Genomic DNA, 19,487 nt, shown 5'->3' on the forward strand with positions numbered 1-19,487 from the left:
CACGGTGAAAGATGGGCAGCGACCCCACTGTTCTGACCTTTTTCGGGACAATATACAGGACTGTCTCCGAAAATATTTTGATAAAGTTCTTTATCTTCTGTAATTCGATGAAAAAAACAAAAATTACTTTTTCATGATATTCTTATATTTTGAGATAGTATTTTAGAGTTTTCTTAACATGTAAGCCATAATCAGCAATATTAAAATAATAAAAGGCTTGCGATATTTCAGTTGATTTGTAATGAATCCAGAATGTATGACATTTTTGTTTTTGTAATTGCACTACAGACAATAAAGAACTTTATCACCCCTTAACACTTCACTGTCTGTGAAGTGTTAAGGGGATTTAGAGCGGCAGACGGCGGTAACGTCAACGGACGTGGCGTCAGAAGAGTCGTTCAAAGCCGGTCGGGGATGGTTTTAAAAAGAGGAGCAGTGTTCACTCCATTGCTAAATGAAGGTCAGACATAAAGTTTGTGCATGTTACACTTAGCACCGCATTGTCAAGGAAAAAATTAAAAGTCAGCTTTATGGTCAGTTTCTCCACCTGTACCAGACATACAGAGTAATTGAGAAGACGTTTCTCACTTTCCCAATGTGGCATGCAATTAACAAAATAATATTGGAGTGCACATTAACAGTAAAGTGCACAATAATTAAACATTAAAGTATGATGTATAAAGTGCTGAGGGGAAAATATGACAGAGATTTAACAGCATAAAAACACGAAATGTATTAATATGTCATTTGAATTTGAATGTGAGTGTAGCAGAGTTTTCTGAACAGTTAAGCGCAAAAACCAGTCAGTAAGTAAAACCATACAATAGCAGGTGAGAAAAAGAAGTAGATTTAAAAGCCTAAAAAAGTCAGTATATTTAGTATATAATTCAGTTACAGCATGATGGATTTTATTGTAACCATGCAAAAAGAGTAACACTCAGTGTTTATTTAGCCAGTAATTTAAGTTAAACGATAGAGTACCAAATAAAGAAATAAAAAAAGGTAAATACGGCGAATAAAACCATTTTATTTCTTTACATTCTCTCTTGATATGTATTATTATTTGATAAATAATTTGATATTTATAAGTAAATTTTTCCTATTTTAAAAACACACAACAAAACCAGGGTGCTGGAACGCATTGATAGCATTTCAATTCATTTCATGAGGAAATTTAATTTGATATATGAGCAAAATGATTCATGGGCTCGGTCACCAAAACCAATTAAACTTGGAAGTCCAGGTATTACTGCAGATACCAACTTGCTAACATAGCTAATCTATTGATAAAAGAGGTATTACTCTGTATTGTATCTACTGCACGACATAGAACTCATTCTGTGAATAATGCAGAGGAGGCAATCCTGTGTTTACTTTAACTGTAAATAATGCGATCTGCATGGACGACTGGATGAATTCACTTAACCCGTGTCTCTCTCTTCCCTTCCCCGATGCCTGCAGAGGAGAGGTAAATATGCACGCGGCTGACCAACCGTTTTTGTCCTTCCCGCCATCATGCATCCATCCATCCATCCATCCATCCGTCCATCTGTAAATGTTGCCTAGCAACCAGATAAACCAGGCCCATTTCGGTATCACCTCCAGTCAGAGGAGCGGGAAACACTGGCGTTTTTTGACCCTTAATGCCATGCCTAGTAGTTGAAGAAGATGGTTCACCCATAGATGGGTGATATACATCTTTGAGGCTTTGAGGACATAAAGCAGCGGCAGCTACATGCTACATGCTAATGAATGAAATCTAGCTAATTCACAAAAATGAAATGGGACAACGAGAGGAGGGATCGTTAGCCATTATTTAAATATTCATCCGAAAACCTTTCTACTTTTGCATTATAATAATATACGACAAATAATCAAAATTGCTCTTAAGTTGTTTTCATTAGTTTTTGATTTGATTTTCTGAAAGCCATTTCCTCCTCGTCGGGAGGAAACAGAACTCACCACATTTGCAGTATTTGCCCCAAGTGTGTGTGTGTGTGTGTGTGTGTGTGTGTGTGTGTGTGTGTGTGTGTGTGTGTGTGTGTGTGTTGGCATTCAGCTGGCTGTGACCCGTCCAATTTGTGATTTTCTCATCATTCATCCTTCCTCCGGTTGTGACATGCGGCGGGCTGACGCTGTGCGAATTCCCATTTCGTTGAACGGGCGCCTTGGAGGGCAACATTAATGTGAAGCTAAGTGCTGAGGACAGTTTGGGATTTTGTGTCCTTCGCGGGCTCGTTTTTTTTTTTTTTCCAGCTGCTTAAATGCAAACTGGTAGATTCTGGGAAGAGGAGAAAAAAATTACTGTTTAATTATTGTAAAAACAGAAAATGACTTTCAAAAAAAGCATGTCGATTTCCAAAACTAAAACTCAATCTCTGTTTTTCACATCAAATAAATTTACATGTATATATACACATATGTGTATATATTTGAAATATTCATTAATACATTATCTCGAGCAATTATCAGTCACTGATTGCCAAAGGGATGCTGGAGCCTATCCCAGCTGTCATTGGCCAAGAAGCAGAGTTCATCCCGTGGTCACATATGGAGAGAAACCATTCACCCTCTCATTCACTTGTCATATAGAGACTAACAACCATTCACTTTTTCATTCACACATCATATATGGACAGTTACTCAGCCATTGGAAATAATGAGATATGCAACCATTCACCCTCTCATCCATGTTATCTAGAGACATGCAGCCAATCACTCTCTCATTCACATCTCATATATCGAAAGATGGCTATTCTCCCTCTCCTTCACATGTCTGGACAATTTTGATTTATAGACAAATTTTTTTGTATTGAAAGGAAACCGGAGAAAAGCCTGGGGGGGGGGGTTAAAAGTGGTATGTCACTCTTATGATATGTGAGTGAGAGGGTGAATAGTGGTATGTCCCTATGAGAGGGTGAATATTGGTATGTCCCTATATGACATGTGAATGAGTGGGTGAATAGTAGTATGTTCCTATGATGTGAATGAGTGGGTGAATATTGGTATGTCCCTATATGACATGTGAATGAGAGGGTGAATATTGGTATGTCCCTATATGACATGTGAATGAGTGGGTGAATATTGGTATGTCCCTATGATGTGAATGAGAGGGTGAATATTGGTATGTCCCGATATGACATGTGAATGAGTGGGTGAATAGTGGTATGTCCCTATGATGTGAATGAGAGGGTGAATATTGGTATGTCCCTATGATGTGAATGAGAGGGTGAATATTGGTATGTCCCGATATGACTTGTGAATGAGTGGGTGAATAGTGGTATGTCCCTATGACGTGAATGAGTGAGTGAATATTGGTATGCCCCTATATGACATGTGAATGAGTGGGTGAATCGTGGTATATCCCTATATGAATTGAATGAGAGGGTGAATGTTCACTGATTGAGTGGAGACTGGTCCAGTCTGAACCCTGCCTTTCACTCAACTACAGCTGGGATGGATTCCAACCTCCTTCTCCCCCCAAACCCAACCAACAGATCCAGGAACGAATGCATGCCTGGAGTAGGTAAAACAGAAGATGGCTTTTTTTCTGACCCTCACGTGTTCACCCACAGAAGCCGTACGCCTGTCAGATCCCGGGCTGCACCAAGCGCTACACCGACCCCAGCTCTCTGCGCAAGCACGTCAAGGCCCACTCGGCCCGCGGCATCCAGGAGAGAGAGGAGGTCAAGGTAGGTGCAGCCATGTTGGACGGCGGCGGTAATCACCGGCGCTGAATAAACATCTCTCATGAAACCTTCCCCTCCAGACTATTTATTTGAAATGCGGTGAGAGCTGAGCAGCTCAAATAAATAGGGGGATTTGTTGACTTCTTTTTGGCCGGGTTTTTAATATTTTTTTGCAGAGTTTTATTAGACAGCCGTGGCGGGAAGGGGGGGTTACATGGACGCCTGTGAAATATAGCTGGAATCAGTCATGTTGCGGTGGCATTTGGGAAAAAATTAACTAATTAAAATACAAAGTGAATTTGGACGTCCTGAAATCCGAGCCGCAGCTCGAACGGCCGCTGTGATTACATTCCCAATTGCTCGCGGTTGCTGGGCTTTCACTTTGATAACCATTGAAAAAAACAACGAAAACTGCAAAATAGCAGCGTTTTTCTTTTTTTTTCCTTCTTTTTTTTTTATTACATTAATCTGTGATTAGCATTGGGATTTAGTTCTCCTCCCTCAGGTGGAGCTGAAACCAAGACAGGGGACATTATATTGAATTATATTGAATTATATTAAAGGTCATATCTATATATTTGTCAGGAACTATGTTTTTATCAGACTCTCTCAGTGCTATTGTGTTTGCACCCCTTACAAAATGAATAAAAGCGAAAAACAGGAAAAAAAAAAACCTTCTATTCCAAGGTTTTATTTAGCAAAAATGAAAGCCTTTCCATCTGCATGCATTTCATTCCCCTCGCTTATGTTCCTGTCGGGACCTGCGATGAACTTGCATCGGCAGGAGGAGGAAGAGCCCAATTATGTTTCGGGGGGGATGAAAGGGTGAAATACAACAGAACAACGCTTTGCACGCTCCCCCCGTTAATGGGGAACAGGGAACCTATTGTTCCTGGTTATCGGGGCCCTTGTTTGCTTTCCGTGAACCCCCGAGTGACACCGAAAGCTAAACACAAACACGTGCGCCTGCGGGCGGTGACATTAAAACTGCGTTTATCCCTGCAAAAACCCGGTTTAGCTGATCAAGACGTCCTCCCGAGTCCCGGAGTGGTGGATATATCCGAAAGCCCAAGGAGGGGATGATTTGCTAGCACGTGATCTTTTACTGCATTCATTTTATTTTCCTTTTTATGGATTATTCTTGCCCAACAATATTTCTGGATTTTGTACCTCTATGACAGGCAGGTGGCGGGGTGGGGGCGGGGGCTAACAAGAACCAGAGCATAGTTTCTTTGAAAAAAAAAAAAAGGAAAAAACCCACCAGGAAGAAAATGCACTTTGTCCACATTTTTTTTTCCGATTTGAAATCTGAATTCAGAAGCGTTTGCTCTGTTCCGGGCAGATGGCCTCTGCTCTGGAGTCGGACGCGCTGAGCAGCCACCTGGCCAGGCAGCACCTCCACGGCTCAGCCCCATCTCTCCAGGAGGGCCCAGCGCCGCCGCCAGACCTCCACGACTTCACAGGTGAGGATGAAGGCGTCATTAAACCATATCCAACGTTGTGTAATATTCACTGAAAGCACCCCGAAAGTGAAAAAAGAGGGGAAGTTGCACCCCGAACCCCTTCCAGGACACCTGGACTGTTAAATTGCCCCTTTACATTTTCTCCCGTGGCCTCATTTGCCCCCTCCGCCCCTTCCTCCACTCCCATTCCTATGATAATAGCTCATCACGCCCTTGTTTACCTTGTCCAATTACCGGGCACTGGCACACATACACACACACACACACACACACACACACACACACACACACACACACCAGCCAAGCTACCACCCCCCCCTTCTCAATGGCTGAACCGGGTTCAAGAAGCTGTCAGGTTCTGCTCGGCTCAGCTGGCTGTCCGATGCAGCCGAGCTGTCCGTGTCCATTACTTAGGATTATTTGCAGTTTCACCAAAAAAGGGCTTTGAAGGGAAAAGCCTGGAACGGTACATCACGACTTCTGTTTGTCCACAGAGTAAGAGAGAGAGAGAGAGTTTAGAGAGAGAGGAGACAGGCGTGTTAGTGTTTCTCCACATTGGCGCTCTGGACATCAACGGCATGATGCTGTGGTCCACTAAGGTGATACTTCAGTGGATGCTAACATACCGGATTCTAAGTGCCAGAAGTCGCATTGCAGCTTGCATTACATTTGAAGTACTGCAACAGGGATGGGATGTAACCCAGTAGATCAAACTAGGTGACTTTCATTCACTCATTCATCCATTCATTCATTCATTTATCATCTACTCTGCTGATCCTGTGCTTGGGGCCTGTGCATTGGGGTTCAACCTGGAATGATCGCAGGGCCACTTATGGAGACATTCAACATTCACCCTCTCATTTGCAATTCATAAATAGACATATCATTCACTCACTCATTCTGACATCATATCTAGACATACAACCATCTCATTCATGAGTCATATATGAACTTGCCATTCACTGTCATTCAGATGCCACACGTAGACATACAACTGTTCACCCTCTCATTCAGTCATGTACACATAGTCATCAACCCTCTCATTCATAAGGCATGTAAGCATACTATTGACCCTCATAAAACTATTAGTAAATAGAAATACTATTCACTGCACTATTCGCTCCTTCTGATAACATATTGAGACATACATTCATCCACCCTCTCATTCTCACGTCATATAATTTACCCTCTCATTCACACATCACATATGGACTTGCAACCTTTCCCTCATTTATTCGCTGGTCATGGATTCATTCAACCACTCACATGTCACAGAGGGACCTACAACCTTCCACATGTCCTGTAGAGACATACAGCCATGCACTCTCACGAATGATGTGTCTCCAATGAACCTTCTGCTTGTTTTTGGACATGTTGTGGGAGGAACCTGGAGGAACCCCGATGAGACACGGAGAGAACGTGGTCACCTATGAGAGGGTGAAATGTCAGATGTCTTCATTTCGTGTCCCCGTGACTGACAGCCGACCCGTCGGGGTTAAACTCCGCCCCCTGTTTTAACGTTGGCCCCACTATTAATGAATCTCCTCACATGGCGGTAATGATGATATTTACTTCCTGGTTTTCCATCGTTCATCGAAAACAGAGAAATCGTAAGAGTCTGGCCCCTGATAAGAGACGGCGCACACACGCATACACACACACACACACACACACACACACACAGCAGTTGCCAAGATAATGACAAAGCGATGTCTTTACAGCTCCAGCTTTTCCAATAAAACATTCATTTTTTCCGCCAAAACACACAGTTTAAAAACTGGATTTGACTGATAATCGCTAGATCCTTTTGTAGTCCATCCGATAACTTAATAAGAGCCTTCGTCCATGAATTATCGCGCCAATGACAGCGCGGACCACGGACCGTTCTTGCGACACTCCTCATCCATCAGCAAAGAAGCGATCTACGCACTACGACCATTTTAAGTGGCGTGATGAAACAACGCTCGTACTGATCCACCCCGACCCCCATTCCTCATTGCCGACAGGGTTTTCAGAAAGTCTCAGAGAAGCCCCTAATTCATGGTATTTTTCAAAAGAAATTGTGGTTTTCTGATGTTTTCCTGGCGTTTCTATCTAGGTGTGTACTCGAACAGCTGCAGCGTCCACCACAGCAGGGCCACGGCCGAGTTCCAACCAGCGGACGCCTGCTCCACATATCAAGGCCTGAAGGGGAACTTCGGCGCCGGCAACCAGATTTCGCCGTTGACCTGCCCGGGTGGTGGAAGAGAGGGGTGAGTGAACGGCAAGATCTTAAGTACGGGGGCCAGAATGCTGGAAGCAACCAAAAACACTGTAGTACACAGGTCAGTCCAGTGGATTACAGTGTATATTGAGACGCTTCCTGTCCCGGTTCTTTAACAAACCCGGGTGCAGCAGCGAGTGTAAATGTCAGCAACGGCGAGTGATCCGGTATTTTCACGGGCAAACAGTGAGGTAGAGTTACTGATTGGAGAGACCCAAGACAGCAGTCTCAAGAGGTCATCACTCAGAGCTATGGAGGTCTGAGTACTCTGGAGTATTCCGAAGTACTCTGGAGTGCACTTGTGTATTCCAAGCTACCATGGAAAAGTCCTGTGTACTCCAGAGTACTCTTGAGGCCACCATTGTTGTTATGGTCCACCCACCAAATACATGTATGTCTCCATGTGACAAGTGAATGAAGGAGTGAATCCTGTTAGGTGGCCCGAGAAGATGATCAGTAGTTGACCCCGTGTCAGATTGTCTGTAGGAGCAAAGCTCAAGTGCGGTCAGCGGACACGAGACCAGATATTCGGTTGAATTTCAGACAAGTCGCGGTGTCCTCACATCCAACCTAGCTTGAAAGAGACTGAGGCGCAGAGAAAGTCCAAAAGGTTCTGATGTTTGGTCACCACAGTCGGCAAAACGCCAGTTGGCAAACGTTGTTTGTTCACCCTTGAAAAATTCATGCAACAAGGTTTGTGCCTTCAGCCTATTCCAGCTCCACGTTCTCCGCTTCCAAAACAAACATCTCGTGATCAGTATCCGTCCACTGGATTAACAGCAGGGAAGTTCACCAAAGGAACCGGCGTACGTATAAAAAAAGACTCTCCGTTTCAGAGTTAAAGTTCCGTCAGCTCCTAAACTCCTCGGTTGCGGCGCTCCCAGCAGGCTGTGATTTATCATTTCCACCTCTGGAAACACGTCAGCAGTTTTCTCCTCCTGGCATAGACGGTATTTTAATGATGAGGTAAACATTAAGGGTCAGTCTACCCACTGAGCGGCGGCGTCTGGCAGGGTCGGGAGTCTGCCGCTGCCAGTCCACTGCAATCTGACCAAAAAGGGGATTCAGTTTTTGGCAAAAATCAGCCTCTCGATGCCGAAAGTCACTTTTAGTTGACGTCCCATTTCTAATCCAACGATACACTTCTCTCACCGATGAGTGGCCGTCCCGGTTGTGTTGTCTGACCTGTGAAGGTGGAAGTGAAGAGTTGTATGTTTCTCCATGACATACGAATGAGAGGGTCAAGACTTGTATGACTCTATATGTGGCCCGGTGAAGGACTGCCGACTCATCCAGGGTGACCCCCACTTCTCGACCAATGACAGTTGGGATAGTCCGCAACTCCCCATGTGACCCTGAGTGCAGGATAAGCGATATTTATGATGATGAATGAATGAATGAATGAATGAATGAATATTCAAGAGGCCCCAGAAGATAATCCATAGTTGACTGTATGTCAGTAATACTCCAGTTCAGGAAGGGGATTTGTCGTCTTTTTGGCAAATTTTGAACTGTCCTGCTGCGACATCATGGTTTCAGATCTGCAGGTCAGAAGCCCTCAAGCTATTAAGTCCATGCCTTCCAGCCTGCGCTCTTGTTTGTGGATTTGAGTGCCGCCATCTGTCCAAACCATCTGTTCCGTGTGATTTATGTGCCTCGCAGTTGCTCGTCTGGAACGCACATGCCCAGAAACGGGGGGCTGGTAGTGGATCAGCCTCCGCGCCATTCCCGAAAACCCAACTGCATTATCACCAGGGACGGAGTTATGACTCTGTGGTTGCGCTGATTGTGTAGTATGAGGCCGCAGAACTTATGTGTATTGTAAACCGAGTCGATATGAGAGCGGGAGCGAGGCTGGGAACTTGCAGCTGGAAGCCTCCGGGGCAGCGGCATCTCTGAGGCTTCCAATCGCTGATCGCCGAAGTTTTGTCCCGTAAAACTCGGGGTTTATTGGCACAACAGTTACAACAAAGGCAGGCTGTCCAATAAAAACGACTTGATAAAGGCAAGCGTTGAGTTTTTGCGGCTTTGTAAAATGTTGTTAAAGCTTTGCATGTAACTGCAGTGCACCTTCATCTAATGAGTGCGTTTCAAAGGGGCTTTGTGTTGGCGTGCTGATATTTCTTTTACAAAACCCAGCGTTAAATCTGCAAAGGTCACTAATTATTTGAAGCAGAGGTTGGAATGAGTGTGCTTTGGAGGTTGGAAGGCTCTGTGTATCCTTTTATTTTGATGTGTTTTTGCTTTTGTCCTGGACTGTGGTTCCTCTGTTTTAATTCAAAAGACAACGCTTGCTGTGTGCCGCTTTTTTGCCGGATGATGACGTTCTCCTGACTTAACCGGGCGCCAGATTCGCAGCGCTCTTGGATAGACGTCGCTGGCATCGCATGTAAACTCTTCCCGTGCTGCAGTGGCGGGAAACCAGCCCTCGCGGATCCTCACAGACACTCGCCCGGGCTGAGCCGCTCACCGCGAGATAAACGCCGCAAAAAGTATCATGTGGTGTTTTTTTTCCCCCTTGTTTTCCATCGTTGTACGTAAATGCGGCCATGTAAGAATGGCAAAGTGCACAGAGCAAGAATGTGTTGCTCAAGTGAAGGGCTCGTACGCCGAAATGTCAGCTTGTAGCTTCAGTTTTCCGAAACAGATACTCAAGGTTAAATCCGCAATCCACAGCCTTCTGTCCGTCATCTGAGTTCACTTCCTGTAGGGAAGTGAGTACCAGAGGACGGAGACGGTGACGGAGGTGCGGTATGCTCGGGCAAAAGGAACAAAAAAGACAACATGGCGGCGAAGAAGAATCGCGGCACTCCCACCGTCTATTTCGGTGTCTATTTCTGTTGTCGGAAACAGGACTCGGAACCTGATTAGCTATCTGGGTGAAAAGTCGATAGCTCGCGGGGGGGCTGATGTATCTATGCCTTATGGCGCGTGGTAGTACTTCATCGTAGTTAGCATTCGCCCGTCCACCGACCGATGCAACAGATCTGTCATGCAAGGCACTAACCAGGCCATCAGGTACAACTTGGGGTGCGGGGTCAACACTTCGACGTGTGGACAGGAGAGGCCGGGAATCGAAATTAGCCGGCGGCTACATGTCAAAGCCTAGCACTCCCACAGGTTTTATTTCCTGGCAACTAATAAGTAAGAGCCGCTGCCGCCACCCACAGGTACGACGGCAGTGCTGACCCCGTCTCCTTTCAGCCTAATCCGACCTCTTCTAAACACCTTTGAGGTTTTCCAGGTGGGAGGCGTGCGTCCTCCAGGAGGAACATGTGTAAATGAAAACGAGAGAAACTGAAATTATTCAAAGCCCCGGCGCAGAGTGGGCCCGAGCGTATTCATGCATTTCTGAGTGCCAGAACCCCCCCCCCCCCCCCCCCGCCTGCACCTCTACCACCATCCCCTCCGGCCTAAAGCTAATAAATCCCTTATGAACGGACCATTTTCATGACTTTGGTGCCGTCTAAATTAGTGTCATCAGCAGTAGAGAGCATCTGTGATCTCGGCACGTCGTAGGCCCAGCCAGCCCAGGGCTGCAGGTAGTCATTATTCACATTAGCCGCCAGTCCGTCCATGACTCTCATGACTTTTTTTCATTTAAAAGGCCTTTCAGAGTTGCAACCAGAGTTGAATTCTATCTCCAGCAAACCACCCCTGGGATGCAGGGTGTACCAGGGCTACAATAACTCCTTTGTTTACAAAACACATGGGTGTTTTTTCTCCAAAGTGGTGTTCGACTTCACCAAACCGAGTCCTGATGGGAAAAGGACAGGTAGAACACCGGGCTCGGCTACCTCCAGAAGTTCTTGTCGTAGCAATTGGACTTGAATTTCTTCACTCTGAGACGTTTCAGCCCTCATCCCGGAGGCTTCTTTGGTTCTAATGACCTGAAGGACATTAGCCCTAACGCTAACTCAAATGTAACCACTAGGGTTTTGTGTGAGTCTGCGGTGGCTTGTTATGTAACTGGAAGAGTTGATCGGCAGAAACTAGGTCCAAGGGGGTTGTTATGCTAATGGGGGAGTTGTTCGTTGAGGACAAAGGAGCAACTTTTGGGGATTACCTGGATTGGAATGTGACAAAGTAAAGCCAGACAAAGCAGTGAGACCTGTTGGATCCCACAGGCTGAGGCTCATGTGGATGTTCTGGTTCTGCCGGTGGGTCTTACCTGGTTGTTTGGGGGATGCAGGTGGGCCTGGTTCATGTGTACAAATCTGTCTTGGTATTGGTCCCAGTACGGCGTTATACATTCGCGAAAGGTTGCCAAAGCCAATACAAGACGCGTTCATTTGCTCTGGTTAAAACTAATTTTTTTCGTCTTCTTTTTCTTCACGTTTCTTAATGGCTGAACACCCGCTGGAGCCGGAGGCCTGAGCCGAGGCTCATCCGTCAGCGTGTATTTGGGAAATACAGCATTTGGTGTGTTTTGCGGTCGAGGCGAAACGGGGAGCTGGTTCAGGCAACACACACACACACACACACACACACACATGGTTCGTCTCAGAAAGATGAGTAATGAAAGCAGAACGATGAGTCCACGCATTTTTCGCTCCGCAGTAAATCTCCTAACGTGCAATAAGTGAACTGTCTAAAGGCCGGATTGGAAATCCCTCCAGATCCCATCAAATTTAAATCTGTGTTAGCGTGCGTTCAGCGCCATCCCTTAATTCCATATGGCCGAGACGCTGCCAGAGCTGAAATTTCTTTTCACATCGAGGCCGGCACCTTCGGCCCATCAACCCCCCACCCTTGCCTTCGCTGATCCAGTCCTGTTATTATAAAGTAGCTGAGGATCCTAGCGGCGTTTGCGTGGCAATACAACATATACAGTATACCCTTGTTTTTCGCGCGGGTTATGTTCCGAAAAGAACCTGTGAGAGGCAAAATCCGTGAAGTAGAAACCTTTTTTTTTTTTTTTTACAATTATTATACAATCAAATACTCTATTATACATCGAAAAGAAAGAACAAACCATTTTACAGGCTCAATCATTTGTTTCACAAATAAAAGTACTGTACTTTAGAAACGTTTTTTTCATTACATTACATTACATTTGGCAGACGCTTTTATCCAAAGCGACTTACAATAGAGGACATAAGGACTGCAAATAACACTTGCAAATACAAGATGCACAGGAAATATACAGAACAGTAAGCTTGGGTTGGTGAGTTTTTTTTTTTCTTTGACAAAGACGTACACAAACGTACACACACACACACACACACTGCATAGCCTAACTTGGTGCCTAACCTGATCTGGGGCAGCTCAAGCATCAGTGCAGTAAAAAGTCCTGGAATCCTGGAAGAGAAAAGTTTTTACCAAAAAGTTTTTACCTATTAGTTTTCAACAAATAACTTCTGTACTGTACTGTCAAATAATAATTTTAATCATCAATGTGAACAGAAGGCTTCAAATTGCGGAGATTAGCACTGCCCACCGCGACCTTATTGCTGCTGCGAAACTTATTGCTGCTGTCGTCCTTATGTTTTTTTCTTCCTTCTTTATGGAACGAACGGCAGATTCATTAATTCCGTAATGCTGACCTGCAGCTGCATATAGCTTTTACCTTCCCTTAGCATGTCCAGAAGTTTAACTTTATCCGCGATAGATAGCATCTTCCGCTGCCTTTTGGGCCCTGCCGCAGGTGCTTTTGTCGGTCCAGAGCGTTTTGTCAACATTACGGGTTTTAGAGAAACTCGAAATTGCAAGCGAATTTGCACGTACGTAATGTAAAAATTGCCAAGCTGTTTTACGTACGCGTACATATTTAAACTGCAACGTTATTGACGCACAGGTAGAGAAGAAGCCGAGTGACTTTTCAACCAATCAGAAGGCGGAACACAATGCACCATGCAAATCCGTGAAGTAGCGAAATCGTGAAAAGTTAACCGCGTTATAGCGAGGGATCACTGTAGATGCGAGAGCTTAGATGCTTCAAATTTCAGCAGGGGGCAACTAGGCGCTAAAGCGGGGGAAAGGAAAAATATATACGGGCATGTTGGTCGTTGGTAGCCTTCACTATGCGACAGCAGTGGCACAAGACACCATCGCTTCCAGATAATGTCGCCCCTTACTGGTCCGGGGGACGGGAGAAGTGTGGAATTCTTGCGGCTCACAGTCATCGTTGCAAAGCTGCGCGCTTGTCTCAACAGTCGTACTATATCAAAGCCTGCTCTGTTTACATAATCTTATACAAAGCCTGGTCTTTATTACCTCGGTGAGGCGGGGGGGGGGGGGCGGCCATCTGTAAGTTATATCAACTCTGGGTTTTAAAAAACGTCCTCCTGATTAATTTTGGCTTTTTATTGTGCTTCTCCGCTGTAAGCAGACACTTTCAAATTAAACGTAATGGCGTCTGACGTGGGAAACGGCGAGCAGGGAGAACAGGGGAGGGAGGGGGGGGGGATCCATGAATGATAGATACGTAAAGAAAATCTCCAAACGTCTCCCTTTTTGCTTTTTTTTTAATTCTCCGCCGTCGCTGCTCAAACGTGTGTGTCGGCGTCTCCTGACAAGGCCTGGCCCATTTTTACGAAGCCGACTCGAGTCTGTCCGGGAGAAACCAAGGCCGCTTGGCCGTCGGGGGAACGATATGTAACCGTACATCATCCAGCGGAGTTGTCGAGCTCGTATGAAGGGAGAGCTTTGACGGGGGGGGCCCGGGGGTCCGAGGGGGTCCGAGGAGGTCCGGGGGGTCGGGGGGGCCCACATGCCGTCCCCGGGCCTTCAGCCGTATGTCTCCTCAGAGACAGATTCCTTCTTTCTTTTTCTTGTTGACTCGCCCGTCTCTCCTCTTTGAGTCACGGCATTACTGCGCAGTCAGCACATTACTGCAGCGGAGAGGTAGATACAGCCCTGCACACACACACACACACACACACACACACACACACACACACACACACACACACGCACAAGAGATGAGTTACTGCAGCAAGCATTGTCCTCCATCTCTAAACTTGGATAACTTTGTGCATGAAGGTTGCACCAGTGTGTATTTTAGTTTGCACAGATTGCACACATCTCTTAATACACACTTTAGTGTACACTGTCTGTACAAGTGCATAGTTGTATGTCTATATATTAAGATAAGAGTATAGGAATGGTTGTATGTCTATGTTACACGTGGATGAGAGGGTGAATGGTTTTTATATGAAATGTGAGTGCTTGGTTATCTTTATTCCGTGTGAATGAATAGTTCCGAATCAGAATCAGTATACTGTGATGGAGGAGTTTAACACTTTAACAAAGAAACACCAACAAACACCAAACCTACATACAGGACTGTCTCAGAAAATTAGAATATTGTGATAAAGTTCTTTATCTTCTGTAATACAATTACAAAAACAAAAATGTCATACATTCCTTGATTCATTACAAATCAACTGAAATATTGCATGCCTTTTATTATTTTAATATTGCTGATTATGGCTTACATCTTAAGAAAACTCAAAAATCCTATCTCGAAATATTAGAATATCATGAGTAATTCTAGTTTTTTTAATTGCATTACAGAAGATAAAGAACTTTATCACAATATTCTAATTTTCTGACAGTCCTGTATACCCGCCTCCAGCCCTTAGTCCCCGTGGTGAGAGGCCACACCCTTTAGTGTCCACCACACAGAAGAACACCCAGAAGGGACACTGGGAACAAAACTATTCCCTCACAGGAGTCCTGATCAGCCTGCCAAAACAGGCCGAAATTCCGACGGCGCACAGAAAAACAAGAGTCAACCAGAAACCCGAGTCCATACCATAGTACCCGACGAACAGCAGCTGGTTGTGTCCATCGACCCATAGCTGCTACCAAACCTAAGATCCGTTGTTTCCCGGCCCCCTGCTCATTCGCTCAGGGGCCGAATGAGGGGGAAACACAACGCCGAGCTCTGCTGCCGAACCACTGGTGGAAAAAACAGATGCCATTCCGACGTCCCCTCGGAGTAGACACTTCGGCCCCCACGGCTGCACCTGCATCCCCAGGCCTCGTCCGCGGGAGGCTCCATCACCGCGCTCTGGGCGATGAATGGCCCAACATCGGGAGTTCGCCAGAATCGCGCAAAACGTGTTGGTAAAAGGAACCCGCCGTCGTCGGATCCTTGCAGCGTCAACATGTTCTCCATAAGATTCACAACAGAGCCGTCTCCCAGACAGGACATAGAACTCCCAGAACGGACATCTCCATGACCCGCCTTGCGGTCTGCTGGTCCAGCGCCGCGATGACCAGGAAGTATCTGTCATCCTCTGATGAAATTCCACGAACCAATGGGCCAGTTGAGCGAGTTGGGGCGACTTGGTTAAAGTTGGATATACTCAATTTGGAGTCACCAATGTGGTGTTTTGCTGAGAAAAGATGGCGTAAGCGTGGAGGAGTTTAATACTTAAATAAAGAAACGCCAACAAACAACACTAAACTCGAACATCCGGGAACATCTGGGAACACTAACGTAAAAATAAGTAACACCATCACTAACATTGGGTATATTTTAACCAATGCAACATCCTGGATAAAATACAGTTTTCATCAATTTATAGATGGGCCGTTGGGAGGAGGGAAACAAACATACAATTAATAACATGAGTGAGCAGCGTGAAGCTACCCAAGGACCCATAAAACTCAGACGATGGTAACACAATGAAAATCACATGACAAGAATTGTGTGGGTGAAAATCACCCGACGCTAGTGTTCTTTAGTGTTCTTTAGTGTTTGTTAGTGTTCATCCCCCTAAAATTTAGTCCCATGGGTGAAAGACCCGCAACCTTTTCGTGTTCACCGCAGTGATCCCTCAGAGGGAAGGTGCTTTTTCTTGAAAGCAGCTCCTGCTACACACTCAAGGAGGGAAGAATCAGAATAGAGCTCCATATAAAAATAAGAATAAAATAACAATAAAAATAACAATAATAAAGGTATATGTAGTGATGCTGTATCGGAGAAATAATATTGTAAAATGCAATGTTCGGATAGCAATAACAACAACATCAACAACAATGATTATGATAATGATATGTATTACTATTATTATTACCGGTATAGGACTAATAGTTACTGTATTTAGTAGGAATATTTGCAGTATTAGATCCGAAAAAAAGAATGTTTGGGGGGAAAGAAATATTGAATGTAGTTTATCATCTGGAGGCCTCTTACATCAGTAAGATGTAAGAGTATTATTACCTCCCCAGTCTTGCGGCACTGAAGCTAATGGAGCCTGAGATGCAACAGCCGGAGCAAAGGGAAATGAAAAACTGTGTTTCTGAAGATGCTGCTGGACGTCTCTCTCAGTTTCTGTCTCTCTGGGGTCGTTGAAACGTCTCAGGGTCCAGGGTCACCGTGATGTCTTCCGAAAATGGAGATTCGTCTGAAAAATGAACGACAAGGCTTGAGGTCACACGGCTGGGATTGAGATTGGATTAGAGAATCTGGGTGGTTGGAGTTTCCTCCTCACGTCCAGGAGGTTGGATTCCCACAGAAGTTCTTCCTGTTTGGAGTCTCCGTGTGTCTTTGTGTGGTTCCTCAGGGTTCTCTGGGTTCCTCCCACAGTCCAAACACATACAGTGGAGACCCTGCATTGTCCAGACATGCAGATGAGAGGGTGAACGGTCATTTGTCTCCATAGGAAACATGTATGAATGAATGTATCCATCACATGCAAACAAGAGTGATTGGTTATGTGTCTGTCTGTGAAATGTAAATGAGAGGGTGAATGGTTTGTTTTCATGACATGTGAATGAGTGAATACATAAGATAAGATAAGATAAGATAAGAACAACTTTATTAATCCCAAAGGAAATTGTTGTGCCAGAGTTACAGAAAATATAACAGTAATAAATAATAAAAAGGAAAAGGCAGAATTAGAAATAAAAATAAACTATAAACTATAAAGTGTCTCAGTAAAACTATAAAGTGTCTTAGTAAACAGGTGATAAAACTATAAGTGTCTTAGTAACAAGTGAGGTAAGGAGTGCACAATAGTATGATAAAAGGGAAAATTGTAGTGTAGCTGTTATGAAAGGATATATTTGACATATTTGTCTTATATAACAAATAAATGAGAGGGTGAATAGTTGTTTGTCTCTATGACATGAATAAATGAATATCTAGATGACGTTTTGAATGTATGATGTGTGAATGGGGGATGCTTGTATATGCTTATGAAGTGTGAATGAGAGGGTGAATGTTTGTCTCTATGGGACGTGAAGGAGTAAATGTATTAATTACGGGAATCAGAAAGTCTAGATGATTTTGACTATAAGACATGTGAATGAGTGAATGGTTGCATGGCTCTACATGACATGTGAATGAGAGGATGAACAGTCATTGATCTCTATGTCATGTGAATGAGTGAATGCCTGGATGACGTGTGAATAAGACTGGTTGTTTGTGTTTATGAAGTGTGAATGAGAGGGTGAATGGTTGTTTGTCTCTGTGACATATGAATGAGTGAATGTCTGGATGACGTGTGAATAAGAACTACGGCGTTAGTTTCTATATGATGAGTGAATGAAAGGGTGAATAGTTGTTTCTCAATGAATATTGAATGAGTGAATGTCTCGATGACATTTGTTTGTGACTATATGACATGTGAACGAGTGAATGCTTGTATGTGTTTATGAAGAGTGAATTGAGTGAGTGAATAGTTGTTTGTGACAAATGAATGAGTGAATGTATCAATGACATTTGAATAAGAATCACGTGTTAGTTTCAATATGACGAGTAATGAATGGGTGAATGTTTATCCATGATATGTGGATGAGTGATTGTCTCAATGACACGTGAATAAGAATGACTGTTTTTTTTTTGTGACCATGTGTTGTATGTCTATATGTAGTGTGAATATTTGTTTGTCTCTATATGACATATAAGAGTAAACGGTTGGTCTCCTGTCTATGAATAGGTGAATGGTTGTGTCTATACAACAAGAAAAAAAGGGTGATGGATTGTCCCAATGTGACATGTGAATGAATCGATGGTTACGTCTCTATATGAGGCGTGAATGTTTATCGCTACGTCATATGAATGAATGAACGTCTCAATGACATGTGAATAAGGGTGACAAGAACATGGTGAATGTGTGATTGTCTTATGACATGTTAATAAAAGGCTGAATGCTTGTTTATCTCTATATGCAATTAAATGTAGGAAAATTGACAACTCATTTTGTGTGTGTTGGTGAACCCAGGAGCAGGGGCCTGTTCCTGCCGGCCGAGGCGCAGGCCACCGCGGACTTCCGGGTGCAGGGCCTCCACAAAGCCTACGGCCACCAGCAGCAGGTGTTCCCCCAGCAACAAGGTACTCGTCTTGTCTGATGAACGCATGGCTTGACGCCGACTTGGCAAAAAACCGACCCGGCTTCCCGTCTGCCCCGTTGAAGGTTGTCTGTTTGGCGAGGGAAAGGCGGTACAGTCCGAAGCCGACGGAGGGTTCGGAGCCGGTTACTTCGCAAACAGCTCCGCCTCTCACTCCGCAGGTAAGATAAACTCGAAGCACAGTTCACTGACAAAGACGCTTTGTCCCGCGAGGCGGCGCTGCTAGTCAGCTTGAGTTTGACTCGGCTTTGGAATAGGAATTATGGAGTTCGCTTCCTGCTTAGGTGTTCGACAAGTTGAGTTTAGATTTTACGCTAGCTAGCTAGCTAGCTTCAGTGCTAACCCTCTGGGCCTGGACGTCCTCCACCAGTAGCGAAGAATTTGTTTATTTTCCTGGAAGGTGTCGAGAACAAGAACAACTTTCATACTTCACAAGAACTGCAGGGACTCTGCGCACGCCGTTTGGTTTTTGCCAATTTGTCAGGAACAGGACAGATGATGTTCAGGTGCCTCAATCCAAGAATACCGGTCGCCTGCGTGTCTTTAAACATCTTGCTAGACCCCTTTTGAACTTTCATCCTCAAAAGTACCCTGCGTTGACCACGCAGACTTCAAATTTTGACCAATCGTGTAACAGCGCTGCCTAAGTGATGCTTCGAGATCAAGGAAGGAGAAAGATCTTCTTCAAAGTGCTTCTGGCGAGTGGATGCAGTGGACTTTACCGACCACGAGATTGCGTCACGAACCCCTCCTGGTCCTCTCCAA

At 44.7% G+C, this 19,487-nt stretch overlaps 1 protein-coding gene across 5 annotated transcripts in view; it reads left to right on the plus strand.

Moving 5' to 3' along the window:
- The window catches only part of LOC147230248 (uncharacterized), a 60,294-nt gene that overhangs the window by 31,484 nt on the left and 9,323 nt on the right, over positions 1 to 19,487 (plus strand). For all 5 annotated transcript variants that reach the window (XR_015106682.1, XM_086153523.1, XM_086153524.1 and 2 more), the window contains 5 exons: positions 3,576 to 3,692; positions 5,032 to 5,152; positions 7,251 to 7,404; positions 18,596 to 18,705; positions 18,788 to 18,883. Coding sequence is in view for 4 of the 5 variants with exons in the window: in XM_086153523.1 (XP_086009649.1) it covers positions 3,576 to 3,692; positions 5,032 to 5,152; positions 7,251 to 7,404; positions 18,596 to 18,705; positions 18,788 to 18,883 (598 nt within the window). In the remaining variant the exon portion in view is untranslated. The remainder of the gene's footprint in view (positions 1 to 3,575; positions 3,693 to 5,031; positions 5,153 to 7,250; positions 7,405 to 18,595; positions 18,706 to 18,787; positions 18,884 to 19,487) is intronic.

Source organism: Fistularia commersonii, chromosome 10 (genome assembly GCF_037954325.1).
Source record: "Fistularia commersonii isolate RoL2024-O1a breed Wild chromosome 10, RoL_Fcom_v1.0, whole genome shotgun sequence".
Taxonomy (NCBI): Eukaryota; Metazoa; Chordata; class Actinopteri; order Syngnathiformes; family Fistulariidae; genus Fistularia; species Fistularia commersonii.